This window comes from Camellia sinensis, chromosome 7 (assembly GCF_055761805.1).
Source record: "Camellia sinensis isolate YWXY chromosome 7, ASM5576180v1, whole genome shotgun sequence".
In the NCBI taxonomy this organism is placed as follows: Eukaryota; Viridiplantae; Streptophyta; class Magnoliopsida; order Ericales; family Theaceae; genus Camellia; species Camellia sinensis.
Window position 1 is genome coordinate 45,447,289 of NC_138967.1, and position 21,548 is coordinate 45,468,836.

At 31.3% G+C, this 21,548-nt stretch overlaps 1 protein-coding gene and 1 pseudogene across 1 annotated transcript; one reads left to right on the forward strand and one right to left on the reverse strand.

Moving 5' to 3' along the window:
* The first annotated feature begins 7,462 nt into the window (after window positions 1-7,462).
* Window positions 7,463-13,571, forward strand: LOC114282078 (chalcone synthase 2). The gene is given in 2 exon segments (NM_001426674.1): window positions 7,463-7,697; window positions 12,336-13,571. Coding segments are annotated over 2 exon segments (1,170 nt in total). The 5' UTR covers window positions 7,463-7,519; the 3' UTR covers window positions 13,328-13,571.
* Window positions 13,572-19,654: 6,083 nt separating this feature from the next.
* LOC145795769 (protein FAR-RED IMPAIRED RESPONSE 1 pseudogene) lies at window positions 19,655-20,722 on the reverse strand (annotated as a pseudogene).
* Between the last annotated feature and the right edge of the window lie 826 nt (window positions 20,723-21,548).

Here is a 21,548-nt window from a genome sequence, read left to right on the forward strand (position 1 = left end):
AGATTCAAAAGTACACAATTAACTTGATTATAATATAAACTAAGAAAATATAAACTACAATATATGCTGATATATTATCAACTAAGAATTATAAGAAAATATATTTTCATACAGTAACTTGATTATAAGAAAATATAAACTACAATATATGCTGGTATATTATGTTGAAAATTTTTGGGGTGTTTTCTTATAATATAAACTACAATATATGTTTATAATATACCAGCATATATATGCTGGTATGGATATTTGGGGTGTTTTTTGTCTATAAGGTTTATTGGTATATTAAGAAGACAAAAAACACCCTAAATACTACTTAGAGACCATAAACCCCCATCTGAAATATATGTTGATAATATACCAGCATATATATGCTGGTATGGATATACCAGTAAAATAGATGATCCAATCATCTATTTTACTTCACCAATAAAATAGCCAAATAAAAATAAATAAATAAATAACATATAAGAGAAATATTGTTATGCAATTATAAGAAAAAAGCCTTGCCTACTACAAATGTGGATCAACCAACTCACAATTCGTAATAAAAGCATCAAAATCTCTCAAACGCCTTGAGACTCCATCCCCATTCAACTTTTTCAAACAATAAACCCCCATCTTCTTAAAAGCCTTGCCTACTACAAATGTGGATCAACCAACTTTTTTGTTATAAGAAAATATAACAATAAACCCCCATCTTCTTAATATACCAGTTTTTTGTCTATACCAGTATAAGAAAATATAACAAAAAACATCCTAAATACTACATAATATACCAGTATAAGAAAATCTCTAAACCATATGTTAAAAAAAAACCACTCATTTTCTTATAATATAAACTACAATATATGCTGGTATATTATGTTTATATTTTCTTAGTTTATATTATAAGAAAATATTTCATAGTTTATAAGAAAATATAAACTACAATATATGCTGGTATATTATCAACTAAGAAAATATATGCTGGTATATTTTCTTAAAATGCTATTCTTAACCATTAAGTATAAATATCATCCAGAGTGAATTTAATATATTTTACTGAGTATAAATTTAAGTATAACTAAGTATAAATTTAATATATTTAATGACTCATATATCATCTAGACTCAACAATAACGCATCATTTTTTTAACATGCAATAACATAGTATACTTAAAGTCATTATCATCTAGACTCATATATCATCCAGACTCATCATGTAAGTCTAACATAGTATACTTAAGTAGTTGAGTCACATAAACCAGAACAATCTACACCACATGGAAATAAGAAGAAATCACCAAAATCACCAAAACATTTACAGTAGTATTTACAGTAATAAGAAGAAATCACCAAGAATCATGTGACCTTGAGTTATTTCAAAATCACCGAACTGAACTGGCTTCAAAACCAGCATGTTATTGAGTCATTAAGTATAAATATAATCAGTTTAAAAATCAGTTTCACATTACCGAGCAAAGTTCCCGGTTGAGATTACCGAGCAGCCGAGTTAATCATTTCCACCTCTGTTTCAAGTTCCTGTTTCACATGGAGCCAAGTGAACAATGGTGAGAGTGGTCAGAGTGATCCACAGAAGCTCTGATGAAGGCAAAAGCTGAGGAAAAAAAAAATTGAAGAAGAAGAACAAAAATGAGAGAATAAAAATGAGAGAATACTCTATGAAAATGAGTATATAAAAATGAGAGACCCAATTCGGAGCTGTGCATAACTGTGCATATAACTGTGCATATAAGAGACCCATGAGAGACCCATATGAAGCATATAACTGTGCATATAAGGAACCCAGCATCCATATGAAGCATATAAAAATGAGAGACCCAATTCGGACCTAGCATCCATCATAAAGGAACAATACCCATCCATCAAAAATGAGTATATAACTGTGCATATAAAAATGAGAGAATACTCATATGAAGCATCCAATAACTGTGCATATAACTATGCATATAAGAATTGGATAACTGTGCATATAAGAGACCCAATTCGGACCCAGCATATAAGAGAGGAAAGGAAAGGAACCCGAAACATAACTGTGCATATAAGAATTGGACCCAGCAGTTAAGAACCCAGCATATATGAATTCAATAACTTTTGAATTTGAATTCAATAACTGTGAGCTAAGAGTGCAGTCTGTGAGCTAAAATGTTGACATGTGCTTGTCTCCAACCTTCTCAAATCAATTTGGGAAGAAGACAGAGGATATGGGGGAGTGTGGGTAAGAAGACAGAGGGTAAGAAGACAGTTTGCTTCTCTCAATACACACCTCACTATCTGCTTCTCAACTCTGCAGCAGTATGGGAAGAAGACAGAGGGTATGGGGGAGACAGAGGGTATGGGGCAGACACAGAAATGTGTTGGGCGGGAAACCTTTGATACATTTTGATATAAACCATTGATCTAAACCATTCATATATACTTGGGATTAATCTTAGCCATTGGATCAAAATGTATCTCACATACATTTTGATACATTTTTCAAAAACCTTTGTGACTTATTATATAGATATTTTTTCTTATGTTTATCTATATGTTACATACTCTATATGTTGATATTATGCTAAATTTATAGAATTTACTAAATTTTTTTACTAAAATTCTGTTTGTTTCGACGTAAAATATTTTATATAAAAAAATAGTTTAAGAGTTTTTACACAAGAAAAAATATTTTTGTTTTTATTTTTTGAAATATAGTTGACACTTGAAACAAAAATATTTATTTTTTAAAAGATAAATTTTGATTTAATAAAGTGTTATTTATGACTTTTTAGTGAATTAATATATTTATTTGAAAATACTAAGGCCATGTTTGTTTTGACGGACTGGATAAGGGGGGAATATAAGTCACCGGACTGTAAGTCCTGGGATAGATTGTCCCCGGACTATTTGGTTGGACTGAATTTGTATCTTATATTTATTTAGTCATGGAATTAGATGTCTGGATTGGACTATTTTATTAAATCTTATGTTTGTTTGGGATATTATGGAGAATGATAAATGCTTAAAAGATTATTTTACCATTTTGAATTATTTATTAAATAATAAGAATATTAAATTTGAATTATAAATTTTATTTTATTTTTTTACTAAAACTTTTAAAAAATTACATAAATAGAATATTAATAAAAAATTACGTAAATTTATTTTAATTTATAGTTGAGATTTTTAAATTTTATTTTACTTTAAGTATAATTAATACTATATTATTAAAATAAATAATTTAAAAAAGTATAAATAATTTAATGAATAAATTTTATTAAGTATAAATAAATTTATTAAGTATAAATAATTTAATAAATAAATTTTATTAAGTATAAATAATTTAATAAAATTATTTATTTGGAAATTAAAATTTAATAAAAAAAAAGTGAAACCTTAAATTTTTTTTATTTTTATTTTTTATAATTAACCCCCCAAAAAATGTAGCTAGTTACAACATAAAAAGAGACTCTGGATGCTACATACACCAATTAGTGTACTAACTAATATACCAATATTAATCATGATATTATTATTGATCTCACTCATTAATTATATTATAAATATTAAATTTTTTTAAATTATATTATATTATTAATTGTTATAACATTATTCAAAGAGACGGCATGATAATTATCATCCATGCACCTAAAAATATCTCAAAATTATTGGTCAAACACATTTTCAACAACAAATTCCAACAGCGGCGTCTAAAATCATCAATACGAAGAAAGAAAAATAATTTAAAAATAATGACGTAAATGGTTAAGCGATCTGGGCCGTCCATCTTACCTAACTCGGTTCACAGTTATCGATAGATAGTACTCATCTTCCTTGGAGAAAGTAGCTCATGAGGCTACAAATCACGTGGAGGCTTGAAGGCCATTCATTGCTGAATTATTCTTCGCTGGTCCGAATCATAACATGATTTTTCAAAAATTATTTTATCTCAAATTATTTATTTGGACATTGTTTTGGGTCCGTTTGGTTTGTATTTCTGAAAAAATTTTGAGAAATTTTCTCTACAAATAAGTTTTTAAAAGTAATCAAACCAAGCAAATTTTTCCAAAAAAATTTCTCAAAACTTGTAAACCAAACAAGTTTTCCAAACAAATCTCTCTCACATACACATCAAATCAATCACTTTTTCCAAAACTCTCTCTCAAAATAATTTTCCAAAACATCTTTTGAAAAAAACCAAACCAAACAACTTTTCGTACTTTTTATCTCTAAAACACATCTCTCAAACACAAACCAAACATACCCGATCTTTAACTTTTTTTTTAAAGATAAAATTATGAGAAAATAACAATTTGGTTTGAATTTGAAAACAAAATTTCAAGTTGATGATAAAGCTTATAAACTTTAATAATTAAAATGTTATAATTATTTTTGAAAGATGTCACTGAAGTGTAATTACTCCTAAAATTATTACTAACAAGTTAATGTATTTAGCAATTGCTAGAGAAAAAAAAGCAATAAATTTTTTTTAGATAAGTTGATGTATTTTTATTTGGCAATTACAACTATTTTTTCATTTATATTTTTTACTGTTTTTTAAAGATAAAATTTATTAGCAACAAAGTTAATGTATTTGACAATTGTTAAAAAATAAGTTTTTTTTTAATTAAAAAATTTAGGTAAATTGATGCATTTTATAAAAATATTAATTATTTTTTAATTTTTAGATATTTCTTAATAAGAAAGACTTGAAAAATAAAAGTAAAAAAGGAAAATTTAATCTAACATTCATCTTTAACTTTTAGTAACAGGAGAGATCCACAATATTTATTTTTATAATCTAAGAAAAATGCTATAAATTTTAAATTTTTAACCAGATAAATGATTAAATGTCTCACGTAGTTTAAGTTGCTCTTTCCTCTCCCTCCCTCATCCTCTCTTCTCTCTCTCTCTCTCCCTATGATTGTCTACAATATTTGTCATAGACTACCATTCCTCATTGTCATTACTCTCATTGAATTCCCATAAACTCTCCAATTCACTCGCCAAAAACCCTTCGTAATCGATTGGTTTAGTATCAGAAAAAATGGGTATCAATTCGGAAAAACCATGCAATCCAATCACAACTCTTCAATTTTCACAATGGATTTGTTGATGTAGAAAATATCCTATTGTTTATAGGGATATGTGTGTCTACATATGTGTACATGATCTGCACCTGATATGAAACTTGTTGGCTGGATATAGAATAGAAATCTCTTTATAACGTGTTGATCTTGTTTTAGTTTGTAAAGAAACTGGAGCTTATTACTGCTTATTCACCCTGTTTCAATTAGTCACCCTTGAGAATTTGACAAGATTTGACATTTTTCTTTTGCTGTTGAAATTCAAGCAGCGCGAATTTTCTCTAAACTGTATGAGTTTTTTTTGGATGTGGGATGTGTGAATTTTTTCTAGTTGTGATCATTGTTTGTAAATTTGTAAATTTTCTCTGACTGTAATCACTGTGTGAATTTTCTTTAATTGTGGTTACTGTTTGTAATTTTGTAAATTTTCTTTGGCTGTGGTCACTGTATGAATTTTTTCTGGCTATGGTCAGTGTGCGAATTTTCTCAAACATTGTGGGATTGTGATGTGCCTAGAGAAAATTCAATAAAAATGCTTAGGGAAATTCTAAACATGAACACACAAACACATTCAGAGAAATTCTAAGAGGATTCTGATATGTCCAAAGAAATTCCAAACGGGAACACACAAACACAATAAGTGAAATTTCTCTGAAAAAATGTTAAGGGACTCCAACTACTATAAAAATATTACATGTCTTTTATTATATAAAATCTTAATTCCAAGGACCTTAAAAAAATTTACCTAAAAAAAATTGTAATGAAATTTTATTTTAAAAAATTTCCTAAAGAAATAATATAAAAATGTAATTTTTTTTTTTATTATTAATTGTCGATCAGAGACAAATCTTGTTAAAATAACGAGTACAAAAGCTATAACCAAACATGACTTACGAAAAATGCCACGTTGATTATATGCTTTTTATAATTTGCATTTGTTATTTGATATAACAGGCTTCATAATCACCATATATGAGCCGGTCTAAGATTGATTATATTAACGATAGTGTCAAACATAATTGACAAAATCAAAAGAAGAAAAATTATAAATAAAACAATCTTGCTCCAAATAATATTAGTGTATACGATGTGAATAAAAATAAGTGAACAAAAGGAAAAAATAAAAAAAAAAAAAAGATAAAAAAATAAAAATGAGAGAAAAAAAAAAGAAAAAGAAAAGAGGAAGGAAGGTGGGATCACGGAAAGATGGGTAAGAAAAGGAAAAAGTAAGAAAGAAGCGGGAAAGTAAAAAAACTACATGTATGATATTTTTTGAAAAATATATCTTACCCATTGTTTTACAATTTGAACAGATTTGAGTCATCCAAAAATATGTTGAAGATTCAAAAATCGTCTTACTTTATTATATAGATGTTTTATAATTTCCCATTCGAGTGCATTATATAAATAAAGTAAATTACACTTATTTCTCAAATTTTAGAATAAATACGGCAAATAATAATTTTAACATAATTATATTTAGTTTTCTTAAGATTTTAATTTATATAAAACTTAATCTATTTTTATTAATAATTTATTAATTAAATGAATAAAAAAATGATATTATCATTTATTTTGTATTAAAATATATATATATATATATATATATATATATTTTTTTTTCCCCCTTCTTATTTAACATTCTATCTTTACATCAGTTACTTTAGTTCTTATTAGTCTCTCTAAAAAAGAGATCAATGATGTTAAGATTATAAAATTTAAAATAAATTACAAATATATCTTTTGAAATTTTACCATAAAAAAAGATAGCTTTGCTAAAAATATAAATTGAAAAATTACAAATACAGTTGTTGTTAGATTTTTTTTTATTTAACAGAATTAATTAAAAAAAATAAAATTTATAAATGTTCCCTATAAAATGATAAAATTATCTAAATTATTAATTGAAATAAATTTATGATATCATTAAAAATTATTAATTGATTTGATAATTTATTAATAAATGAGATTATTTATTATGAAATTAGAAATATGAAATATAATTTTTAAAATATAGAAAACAAATCTTATTTTAATCAAATTTAAAAATGTATAATTGTAATTTACCGTAAAATTTACTATATTTTTTAATAAACTAATATAATTTTTCCGGAACCACCTAAATGTTTGGCTTTTGAGCCCAAACTTTAATAAACCAAACCAAACACCCAAGTCACGTGCCACCAGGCCCATGACTCCACGAGGTTGTTGGGAAGGCTAGTAGAGTGTGTTCAAGCACGTGTCTTCATCTACCAATTTCAATACCCTCCCAATATACATATAAATCATCACACCCTCCCATCAAATTGTCACAAGCTCTCTCAGACAATACTTATCTTCTACTCTGCCTCCTCTGTAGCTTTGTGGTCTCAGACCCACCACCTCATAACCACCACCACCACCGCACACGGTGTCTCTCCGCCCCCTGTGAATTTCTTTCTCCGGCGAAGATGGTGACAGTGGAGGAAGTGAGGAGGGCACAGAGGGCCGAGGGACCCGCGACGGTGATGGCGATCGGGACGGCGACTCCGCCCAACTGCGTTGATCAGAGCACGTACCCAGATTACTACTTCCGCATTACTAACAGCGAGCATAAAACGGAGTTGAAAGAGAAGTTTCAGCGCATGTGTAAGTATTTTTTTCTTTCTATACGCAGCTCAAAAAAAATAAATAAATGAATAAATAATGACAAAGAAAAATGCACACAAGTATTCATTGTTCACGTGATAAATGTCTTTTTTTAGCTAAACTCGTAATCTGGATTTCAAGTTCTGTCCTTTACTTATAATTTTTACCAGACTTCATATATATATATATATATAATATAGTATGGATTGATAGATAGGTAGATCTGATCTACTCATTTTTTTGTGTGTTTTTGCTTTAATTTTCATGTTGTTTTTCCTTTTTTTTTTTTTTTTTGTTTGTACATCCATGCATGTGATATGGCTGTCCATATTTAGGCACTGTTTGGCTACCGCTTGTTTATATTAAGCCTATGTTTGGGAAGTTGGGTTTGTGGGTTTTTTTTTTTTTTGGTTAAAATAGTCACAAAAAATAAAATAGATTTTTTTAACTTAATAAGATAAAACATCACATTCAATCTATAATCATTACATTCTTTTTCTAAAAAATATCAAAAAAGTTAAAATTTTTTCGTAAATCAGACTTTTTAACCCCAAGTTAAAATAATAAAAAAAAATAAAAAATCAACCTACTTCTCAAACAAAGCCTAAGTAGGTGCTTGAAATTGGGGTTAGCTTTTTGTAGTTTTTTTTAACTTTCTTTTAATAAATTTTTCTTGAAAGGTTTATAATTTTGAGTTCTACTAGACTGATCGTAGAAGCAAAATATTTATTAAAAAAAAAAAAATAAATTGAAAGAAAGTCTAGAAAGAACGAGGGGAAAAAAAAAAAGTTTAACATTTTTTGGATTTATTTATTTATTTATTTTTGAATTCTTCTAATTTTTGTCGATTCATCTAAGCAAGACGAACCTGAAAAATTCTACTTTTCGTTTTCACTAATATTTTAAGTAATTTTTTTTAAAAATTTTTAGATATGCTTAATATAAATACATTTAAAAAGTATAATATTTGTGAAAAATTCTTTAAAAAATTCACTAAATATAAAAAATACAAAACAAAAAAAAAAACAAAATCGAAAATTTAGTACATTTTTTGTATGTTGTGTATTTATTAATTTATAAAAATATTTTTTCATAAATATTTTATTATTTGAATATATGTAATTAAGGTGTATTTAAAAAAGTAAAAAGAATTACTTAAAATTTTAAAAATATTCGTTAAAAACAAAAAAAAAATCAATTTTTAAAAAATTGAAATCAAACACACTCATTGATATTTATGACTTTTTTTTAAAAGCTTGTTAAGGCTAAAATTAAATTTTCCAAACGATGTCTCAATACGACATATAAAGTTCCAATAAATGATAGGGAACAAAATTCACACACAACTAAATAGAAGCCAAATAGATTATAGAAGTATTTGAACCACTATACTCATAGCTGGATGTTTATTATCCCAACTATTCTTGTTAATCCCGAGCCCACTAATGTTGTGTTTGGTTTGAGAACTTAGGGAGGGATTTGAAAAGAGTAAGAGAAAATGTGTGTGAAATTATGTGAAATATAAGCATGTTTTATTTACATTTTATCAATCTTTTTTATTTTTCTTTCCAAATCTGTTCGCAAATTTTTCAATCAAATACAGCATAAAGAAAGGTTAATTAATAATACAACAAAGTTTTCGTATTGGATTCTCATGTGGATATGAATGAATCATCATTTATGTACTATCTGTCTCTTAGGCAAGAGAATAATGAATTTTAAGTTTCAGAAAATAATGAGTGCAAATTCTGTCAAATTATGTTCTAGAATATCATATTTATTTCTCTTCATCTCTGAAAACCCATCATATTTAAGTGGGTATTCAACAGATATATATTTATATATATATATAAATTAAAAATTATCTATAAACTATACACAATTATTTTTATCAGTAAATTTAGGCAAAAATTAAAGTAGAAAAAGAAAAGTGCTATATAAATAAACTTTTTGTAAGAATTGATGCGACTTGTAGTGGTTTTTGAAATGGATCCTCTAAAATTAAATGTTAGAGGCAACTCAAGTGAGACATTTATCATTAAATTAATTGTTAATTGGCTAAGTTTGTGAAATGAGAATAAGGAAAACTGTTAATATTTACCCGCATTCAGTATTGAATATTCAAAATTAGTATGTAAATCAAATAGGAGTTTAAAATAATTCAATTTTTCTTTCTTTAATTATTGAAGAAACTATTTGGTGCAATTTATTTAAGCTGTTTAATTTTTATTTTTATTTTCGTATTTTGAGAGTCTTGCTACTCTGTTTAATATAGTTTCTATTTACAAATTATTAGACAAAAATAATTTAAATTTAAATTTTTATTTTTATTTTTAACTGGAAGTTCGGAAAGAAATAATTTTAATTTCTATCTTTTAATTTACAATAAAATGTAGCACCAAATAGATCCTATTATCAACTACCCCCACCCTATTTTGTTTTACAAAAACGTTTAAGAGCATTAAAAGTAGAGTTTTAATAAGAGCTCTACTTATGTGGTGATAGGCCCTATTCATAAATGATTTGATGTATGTGTCTTATTTTTTTTATTTCTTTACTTCATGTTACATCATTAGAGTTATTGTTAGAATTTTAAATTTAGAGTTATGAATCATTGCTCTTTGTTTTACGTACATGCCACGTGTGCACAACGGGGTGCAACCCAAAAAAACAAACACTACAAGAAGTAGGGGTGTTCGCGGATCGGTTTTGTGCAGTTTGCGGTTTGGTTTTGACCCGCCCGCATCTATGCGGTTTGGGAAAAAGTCAACCCGCAACCGCCCGCAGTGCGGTTTGCGGTTTGTGCGGATAGGGTTTGCAAATGTGCGGGCGGTTGCGGGCGGTTTGCGGTTTACACTTTTTTTCTTTAAAAATTAATTTTCAAGTTTTTTTTTCCCGCGAATTTAGGCATCAAATTCATTTTATATATTTGTGATAACAATTTTTTGATGAGTTTACAAATAAAAGTTGAATATCAATGCATTAAATGAAAGTACCCAAAACAAAGAGACCCTACACTAGCATTTTTGCCATGAAAAAAATGTATATCAATGCATTAAAGGTTGTACTCAATTAGAATTGTCAGTTCAGTAATCAATAATCAAACTATAAGTTCCATCGACCATTAGAAGGAAAATTTTATTAGGAAAAAGTGGATGAATCACCAATGAAAATCATATAAGAAACCAAGTTTAGGACTTGATAATTCTACGGCATTAAGAAAGTTAAGAAATACTTAAAAATAAGGATCCTATAGTGTCATAGATAATATAATGGTACTTCTGTAAAAGTTATAAAGTTGGTATAAAAAAAAAAAATAATAATAATAATAATAATTAAAGTGCGGGCGGTTTTTGCGGGTTACGGGTTTAAACCGCGACCCGCCCACAACCCGCAAATTTGTCATATTTCAAACCGCATCCACCCGCATTATGTTTGCGAAACCGCCCATTTATATGCGGGTTGAGCGGATTGGATGGTTTGAGCGGTTCGAATAAACCGTTGCCCACCCCTAACAAGAAGTCTAAAATTGATAAAATTGGGAGGTTATTTATTGTCAACTAGTAATTAATTCTAGATCTGGATTGAATTTGTTGTTTGAGTTTATGGTCACTCTTGTTTTGATTCAAATAAATTATTTTGTAAGATATTTTGGTTATATCATTCATAAATAAATTTAATCAATTTAATAATCATAATCTTTTTAATTTGACATACTGGTTTTTAAAAAAATAAATACATATGTTTTTGAAAATAAATAATGTATTTTTTTAATTATTTTTTGGACAAACATAATAAATTAAACAAATTATAATAATTGATTGAATTTTTTTATATAAATGATATATAAAAAAATTTACAAAATAAAAAATTCCGAAACAAAATAACAGTCAATTGTAACAGAATAAAATAGAATGTATCCACCCAATGTCTGAAAGCAGTTAACGTTGTGTACACGTAATCAATCAAATCAAACAGAATAAATAAAAATAAAAAATAAAAAAATAAAAAGAAAAGACAAAGGTGAAGTTAAAAAGTTTTGTTTTGAACGGTAGGTAAGTAAAGTTTAAAAAGTTAAAAAATCAATTTTAATTGTATTCATATTGATGCAGTAGTGGAGGAGCTGTGTCCTAATTGATTGATTTTCAATAATTCATACAATAATCATTGACATATAGGGATGTTTTGGGAAGATGATTAAAAATTATTTTTTAAATTTTTTGATTTTTTTGTGAGAGATAAAAATGGGTTAAAAGTTAGAAAGTGACTTTTAACCTATTTCTTAAAAAAACCCATAATAATTCATGACATACTATCTCCTTGGGAATAAATTTAGGAATAATTTCTTAAATTTAAGTGCACAGAATTTTTAAAAAAATAAGGCAATGATATGAGATAAATGGTGAGTTCACTTGTCATGTGTGAACTCCACAAGTGGGATTCACATTTTGTCTTACATTGTATTTTATTTTATAAAAATATTCTATATTCATAGAATCCAAAAGAAATATTCTAAGCAATTGATGTATTCTATATTTATTATATTCTAATTATTATTATTTTATTGATGTATTCTATATTTATTATATTCTAATTATTATTATTTTATTTTTTTTGTGTATGTGGTGTGCAATTCAGGTGACAAGTCCATGATTAAGAAGAGGTATATGTATTTGACAGAGGAAATTTTAAAAGAAAACCCAAATGTGTGTGCCTACATGGCACCTTCACTAGATGCTAGGCAAGACATGGTGGTTGTTGAAGTACCAAAACTAGGCAAAGAGGCTGCAACCAAGGCCATCAAAGAATGGGGCCAGCCGAAGTCCAAAATCACCCACTTGGTTTTCTGCACCACTAGTGGCGTCGACATGCCCGGGGCCGATTACCAACTCACCAAGCTCCTTGGTCTCCGTCCCTCTGTCAAGCGGCTAATGATGTACCAACAAGGTTGCTTTGCCGGCGGCACCGTGCTCCGCCTAGCCAAAGACCTAGCTGAGAACAACAAAGGTGCTCGGGTCCTAGTTGTGTGTTCGGAAATCACTGCAGTCACCTTCCGTGGGCCTAGTGATGCCCATCTTGATAGCCTTGTGGGCCAGGCCCTATTTGGTGACGGTGCAGCTGCTATTATAGTTGGGTCAGACCCAATTCCCGAGGTTGAGAAGCCGTTGTTTGAGTTGGTCTCAGCGGCTCAAACCATCCTCCCGGACAGCGACGGTGCTATCGATGGGCATCTTCGTGAAGTGGGCCTTACATTCCATCTCCTCAAGGATGTTCCTGGGCTTATTTCCAAGAACATAGAGAAGAGTCTAAATGAGGCATTCCAACCCTTGAACATCACTGATTGGAATTCCCTTTTCTGGATAGCCCATCCCGGTGGCCCTGCCATTTTGGACCAAGTGGAATTGAAGTTGGCCCTCAAGCCCGAGAAGCTTCGGGCCACGAGACACGTGCTAAGTGAGTACGGCAACATGTCCAGCGCTTGTGTGTTGTTTATCCTAGATGAGATGAGAAAGAGTTCAGCAAAGAAAGGACTCAAGACCACTGGTGAGGGGCTCGACTGGGGTGTGCTCTTTGGGTTCGGACCAGGGCTCACCGTTGAGACTGTGGTGCTACATAGCGTGTCTACTTAATTTTAAAATGTTGCTCTATCATTGAACTACGTTGTAGTGAGGTCTTTTTTTTTTTTAATGTGTGATTGTGTTGGCTTTTATTTGGTTCCACTTGGCTTTGGTTGTTTGCATTTTGTAATGATACTCATGCAGTGAATTAAAATTTAAATAATATATGTTTCTTGTGATATCCTTGCAATTATTTGGTGGTTGCGTTATGCTTGAATAGATTTTCCTATGGTGCAATACCATGCCCAAAAATTACTCTCATTGGTTAAATTTGAATTAAAAAAAAGAAATTAATATTAAAGGGTATAAGTAAAATAGATCTTCAAAAATGGGATTGTATTATAGAAATAAATATTTGAAAGATCACATCATATTGGATTCCATATTTTTCAGGTATATGTATTTTCTAATTAATTTTTTATCTTAAAATTGTTATGTAAACATGGAATTTCCCATTACGTTTGATACCATATAAAAAGGCTTTTTTTTTTTTTTTTGTTTTTTTAATAGGATTTAAGAAGTCCAAAACCTTTGCCAACTTACTTTGATTTAAAAAATTGACAAAGTGGTATGAATTCGGATCCTCGGCCGCCTACCCGGCAGCCCCCAAAACGACGTCGTTTTGGGGTTTTTTTTTTTTTTTTCTTTTCTTCTTCTTCGTTGTTGCTTTCTCTCTCTTCGCAGAGAAACCAGAGGGAGGGGAGCGGAGAGGGAGAAGAGGGAGGAGGCTGCGACCGTCGCCTCGCCGCCGGCCGTCGCAGCCGTCCGATCGTCGCCCAACCCACCTCGTCGCAGCAGCCGCCGTCTCCTCTGCCTCCGGCGCCGCCTCCTCCTCCTCCTCCCCCACTGGTTATGGCCCCCTCCAGTCCGGCCCTGCCCTTCCCTTCCCTTCCCTTCCTCCTCCTCCTCCTCCCTCTTCCTCTCCTTCCTTCCTCTGCGTTTTTTTTTTTTTTGAAAATTTGCCCCCAAAACGACGTCGTTTTGGGGGCTGTTGGAAACGGCTGCTGGGTAATGCGGCCGAGAATCCGCGCTCAAGTGGTATGAACAAATCTTTTCATGTACTTGTGTCAGTTTATATGATTTTTAAATTTGTCCTTTTAATTTGATTCATATTATATTATAATAAAAATCAATAAATTATCATTATAATGACGAAGAGTTTGAATTTTTTAGTAATTTTTTTAATTGTATAAAAAAAATGAAAATGATTCAATCTTTGGTTTCAATTTTCAGAATTTACTTCTCAAAAAATTTTACTTTTTCGTGTTTACTAATTTTTTTTTAATTTTTAGACATACTTAACATAAATACATTTAAAAAAATATAATATTTGTGAATTTTTTTTAAAAAAATTCACTAAATATAAAAAACAAAAAAAAACTCCGAAAATTTAATATATTTTCGATGTTGTGTATTTATTATTTTTTTATAAATATTTTATTATTTAAATATATGTAATTAAGGTGTATCTAAAAAAGTAAAAAAAATTACTTAAAATTTTATAAATATTTGTTAAAAACAAAAAAAAAAATCAAATTTTAAAAAATTAAAATCAAACACACTAATTGATGTTTATGACTTTTTTTAAAAGCTTGTTAAGGCTAAAATTAAATTTTCTAAACGATGTCTAAATACGACATATAAAGTTCCAATAAATGATAGGGAATAAAATTCACACACCCCTAAATAGAAGCCAAATAGATTATAGAAGTATTTGAACCACTATACTCATTGATGGATGTTTATTATCCCAACTACTCTTGTTAATCCCGAGCCCACCAAGGAAGGGATTAATTAATAATACAACAAAGTTTTCGTATTGGATTCTCATGTCAATATGAATGAATCATCATTTATGTACTATCTTTGTCTTGTAGGCAAGAGAATAATGAATTTTAAGTTTCAGAAAATAATGAGTGCAAATTCTGTCAAATTATGTTCTAGAATATCATATTTATTTCTCTTCACCTCTGAAAGAAAAATGTTTCCGCCCCCCTCAAAATAAGACCCCCTCGACCCCCTCTGAGCTGGACAGCACGTGATGGGTCACGTGACATACCAAGCCCGACGCCCCTCCTATTTCAGAATTCAAACACATTTTTGAACGGGAAAAAATAGAGGAGATGACAATGGCGATCGAGAGGCAGAACGACTCCTCCTGAACTCGACGGCTCCAACTCCCAACTCCGAAGGCCGATTCCTTCAGCTCCTCTCTTTCACTCCGACGTCCTTGACTGCGACGCCCGACGCCCGACGCACTCTCTCTCTCTCCCTCCCTTTCCATCTTATTCAACGGACCCCCTCCTCCCCTTCACGCCCCGACGACAGGTCTGACTCTATCCACTCGAGTCCCGACTGCCTTTATTTCAATCTGGTGTATATATATATATGTTGATTTTGCCCTAATTTTGCCAACTTCCGAAATTTCAGAAATTGTCATCCCCAAGTTGAGGTAATATATATGTTGTTGAAATTTCTGAAATTAACATATATATGTTGTTGATGCCCTAATTTATACAGATTTGTTCAGATTTCTGAAATCTGTGTAAAAATCTCTGTAAAATCTGAACAGATGGATTGAATTTCTGAAATTGAAAATCTGTGTAAAATCTGAACATATGGATTGATGCCCTAAATAACATATATTTTATTATTCTCAATTCCATATGTGTAAAAATCAAATTTCTGAAATTGAATTTGTTGAATCAAATTTATGAAATTAAGATAGTGACTTAAATACGATGATTAAAATTGAAATTTCTGAAATTGAATTTATCAAATTTCTGAAATTGAATTTATCAAATTTACCTTTGCTTTTGTTTTCGACTTAAATAAGATGATTAAAATTAAGATAGTGACTTTGGAAAATTGAAATTTGAGCTATTTACTTACACTGACCTATTTACTGAATCTGTCTAAAATCTGTGACTATCAAATTTGCCATTGCCGTTGAGTGAATTGGAGTTTGAATAGTTAATGACCTATTTACTTACACTCAGCTATTTACTGAATCTGTGTAAAATGTGTGACTATCAAATTTGCCAAAGTAGTTAAGTGAATTGGAGTTTGAATTGGAGTTTGAATAGTTAATGAGCTATTTACTTACACTAAGCTATTTACTGAATCTGTGTAAAATCTGTGACTATCAAATTTGCCAAAGTAGTTAAGTGAAATGGAGTTTGAATAGTTAATGAGCTATTTACTTAACTATTTGAAATTTGCCAAAGTAGATTAAAATTGAAAAGTCACTATCAAATTTCTGAAATCAAATTTGCCAAAGTATATCAAATAGTTGTTTAACCCTTCTATTTACTTAATGGAGTTTGAATTGGATTTATGAAATGGAACTAGCCCAATGTTCAAATTTCACTTAAACAGCATGAACCAAGGTGTTAATGTTCAAGTTTCACTTACAATTCAAAAATGGAACTAGCCCAATGCACAGAAAATGTAACTTGTATGAGTTCAAATTCAAACTGACAGTGTTTGAATTTGAACTTTTTGATTCAATTTCAGACTATTTCCATATGAGACTATTGAGTTCACTTTTTGATTCAATTTTCAGTTAATGAAGATAACTTGTTATTGCAGATGTCAAGTTCAACTGTGAACGCCAGTAGCTCAGATTGGTTGATGTACTTGAACAAAAATTGTCCTACATGTAAGAAAAAGGCCATCATTCAAATTTCTGAGACAGATCGAAACAAAAACAAGCTATTCTACTCTTGTAATGGTTGTGGTCTTTTCATTGGATGGTGTGTGCCTATGAATTCAGAATGTGGAGATCAAGAAATTCCAAGACAAGTAGAAAGAGAACTGCTAAGATCTATGACGGAACAAGTTCGAGCTATGACCGAACAACAAAGATCTATGACGGAACAACTTCGCGCTATGACGGAACAACAAAGATCTATGACGAAACAATTTAGCTGTGTTACTGCAAAGATGCAAAAACTAGAATTTGTGATGTTTTTCTTGCTAGTAGTTGGTGTGTTATTACTTATGAAGATGTAATGCTAGTTAGAAGTAGAAGTAGAAGTAGATTGAACTATGTTTTGTTGTGGAATGGAATATGTATTGTTGAATATGTTTTGTGGAATGGAATATGTGTTGTTGTTAATTGTTGAATTTTTGAGTGGAATGGAAATGACCCACTGAATTGTTGAATTGTCATTGTTGAATTGTTGAATGAAGTTGTGGAATGAAGATGTGGTATTGTGGAATTGTTGTGGAATGAAGATGTGTTATTGTGGAATTATTGTGGAATGAATATGTGTACCATGAACAGGTTTTAAACCATGAATTGAACCATGACCCATGACAGATTTTAAACCATGTCAGATTTTAAACAGGTTTGTTGTGGAATGAAAATGTTGTGGAATTGTTGTGGAATCAAGATGTTGAGCATGAACCATGACAGATTTTTTACAGATTTGAACTGTGATTTGAACTATAAACAGACATATTTTGGCAATCATGATTTGAACCATACACAGATATATTTTTGCAACCATGATTTGAACCATAAACAGATTTTTACAGATTTGAACCATAAACAGATTTTAAACAACATGAACCATGAACCCTCATTGACAGCATAAACCATGAACCATCATCGACAGCATGAACCAGCATTGACAGATTTTAAACAGCATGAACCATGAACCATCATTGACAGAACTAGATTTCAGACATTTCAACATGATTTTTACATAGATTACACAGATTTTTAAACCAGATTTTAGACAGATTTTTAAACCAGATTTCAGACATTTGAGCATGAAATGTGAACCATGAACCAGATTTTACACAGATTTGTACACAGATTTCAGATTTTTACCAGATTTCACATCGTTGACAGATTTTTGCAACTTTTACACAGATTTTTACAGATTTGAACCATGAACTAAAAAAACCATATTTTGGCTAAAATCATTTTTCTTACAAATTTCTTAAACCATGAACTGTGAACAGAGATTCTGCATGAACTCTCAAAAAATCATGCTCAAACACTGACAAAATGCTCAAACACTGTCAAAATAGCAAAATGAAACAGATTTTTTTACAGAATTTTTTAAACCATCAACTATGAAATGAAAATGCTGAAATACAGATTGTCAAAATAAACTATGAACTCAATAACCAATCTTCGAAATTCAAATACAACATGCGTTAGACATGTAATATGGGACTTAACATAATAAGTTTCAATCTCAAAAACAAAATGTCAATGTTCAATAAACTAGTCAAACATTTCTACAATCTCCATCATTCATTCGCGCTATGCAATGCCCGTCATTCATTCCCAGTGTGCATGCATTAGAACCCGATGGGGTTAGAGATCCAGATCCAAAAAATTGAGTTGGACCATGAATCAAACTTCTCGGTGTGCCGCTTACAAAGTTCGATGGGATAAGAGATGTGCCTCCAATAGCATTTACGACCTGTCATAATTCAAGTACAAAAAGACATGTTACAAAATATTTGTAAATGAAAACAAAAAATGAATGTAAAATCGTCTTATGAACACATACAGGTGCATACACACTATTTTGCATGCCAACCATATATGGATAATATGATGTATAAGCTTGAGCTTGAACTTCAGCTTGAGCTTGAGCTTCAAATTGAAGAACCTTAGCAGCCTATATTGGTTCAAGAGTTTGTAAAAATGTAGTTGAAAAGAGTTTGTTAAAAAAATAAAAAACAAGTTCAATTCCATATACAATTTACCTTTGCTTTTGTTTGTTTTTTTGCCGTTGCCTTGAACTGATTCACTATTTGATCTACTTTGGCAACCTTTCGTTTCGTTACTGGACGACCTCTTCGCCGAACAACCAAAGGACTAACCACCTTCCTCGTACTAGCACCCGATGTACATCCGGTGGCAATTGGACTTTTTGTAGAAGATGGTATCCTATTAGTAGAAGGTGGTAAATTACTCACATCACCCGATTCATCTTGCATGACTCTATCCTTCATTTCATCCAACCCATGGTCTATAATTTTAATTTTCCCTTCCGAATTACCAGCAAGTTGTATAATGGCGATCAATTTCTTGTTCATCCTCTCATAACAACTTGTATTGAAATCATCTCCAAAGCCAGTGTACGTGGTTTTGATGCATGTGTACTCTCGAACCAAATCTTTCCTCCAACGTGGCAAAATGTACTTACTTGGCACCTCATTTATGCACCTTCTTACAAGCACCGCGAGTGAGTGAGCACACATAATCCCTCTAAACTGAAACAACCGACACATACACTGAACTTCACATTCAATTGAATTAAAATACACAACAAAGTCCACATGCTTCATCTTGTCACAAACTACCATCGCTTATTGGACATTATATGTACAAATTGCTCCCTCCTCTCTGACAATCACGGCTTGACAGTACACTAATCTCTTCAACTCTCCTTGAACTTCTTTGAATTTTGCATTGGTGTAGGCTTGTTGAAATTGCTTCTCGAAGCCATATATAGTTAGACAATCAAACACTTTGTGTCGAGACTTGAAGTCTGATTTCTTTTCTTTCTCTACCTTACTTCTCAACGCATTGTCATATTGTTCAACAAATTGTTTCAATGTAGTCTTCGGGTTGACATATCCATCAAAAAAAACATTCATGCTTTCACTTCGTTGTGTTGTTGGCATGCCAGCCCAAAAAATGTCTTTAACATATACAGGAACCCATCGATGCCGCTCATGATATAGTACCCCCAACCAGTCATTATCATAAAGATTGAATTTAGTAAGCATCTCTTCCCATTTTTCCTCAAATTCATCTGTTGTCAAACAATCATAAATTGCATTTTGCATAGCCAACTTCATGGGTTCATACTGAGCATATCCTTTCAACTTCTCCGGTATTTTCTTCATTACATGCCATAAGCACCATCGATGTCGGGCCTGTGGAAAGACAATTTCTATAGCATTTTGCATAGCTCTGCATTGATCAGTTATGATAGCTTTTGGAGGTTTATTTGACATGCAACTTAACCACGACTTAAATAGCCAAACAAATGTGTCAGTGTCTTCACTAGATAACAATCCACAACCAAGCAAAATAGACTGTCCATGGTGATTGACTCCTACAAATGGAGCAAATGGCATGTCATATTTGTTCGTCAGATAAGTTGTGTCAAATGAAACAACATCTCCAAATGATTCATACATAGCCCGACTCCTTGCATCAGCCCAAAACAAGTTTCTAATGCGAAACTCCTCATCAACATCAATCACATAAAAAAATTTCTCACTATGTGCTTGCATCCTCATAAAATAACTTTGAAGTGATTCGGCATCACCTTCACCAAGCCTTAATCTTCTAGCTCTATTGATGTAATTCCTTGCATCTCGCTCATGAAATGTCAATGACTCGTATCCCCCTGTTTCAACAACCATTGAATGATAGTTCCTAGACACCCCAATCCTGCTTCATCATTGATTTCTAATCTTCTCTTCACAGGAGTACGAATTTTCTTATTCATTGCAAAATGACGAGAGTCGGTGGGAATCAACTCATGATTATGCTCAAGGTTAACTGTGGTTAACATATATGTGCCATTCTTTTGTAGAGTACCTCGTACCCTTGCTTTGCAACCAATTTTTGTGGACAAAGATGGCTTCAAAGGGTTCACTTCTGATTTCTTTTTTCTCTCCCCCCTCGAGAACATTCAATTGCAAAGTTTTTTAATTGGCCATCATCTCCAAAATGTTGTGCTCTATGAGCTATAGAAAAGCCAACATGCTTAGCATATGTGGCATAAAATGTGTACACTTCTTCCCTTGAGGTAAAACACATACCCTTCTGTAGACACCCCATTTTTGACCGACCTTAAGACTCAGACGTCACTGATTGAGCGCTCGGTGATGTTGCATAATGTGCTCGTTCAGAAGTTTCAGAGTTGCGGCCGTGAGCCCTGCTTCCGGACTTCCGAACCCTCTTTTGTACTTTGCCTCGGTTTGCGAACCAGGCTCAGTTTTCTTTGTTTCTTTTCCCGAGGGAAGGGAGAGGTCCCGTAGACCATCTATCAATGTCCGTAGGCTTCATTTGGTGGCCGTAGGCCATTTTTCCCATTTCGGAGTCCGGTTTCCGGTTTTCGGAGCCGTCAGGCCGTGTGCCTCGGTTCGGGACCGCTTAACCATCTCTTATTACTCCGGTTTTTGGCATACTTCCTATTTTCTCCCTTTTGAGGGACACTGGGGGCTGAGAAACCCACTTCGTGGC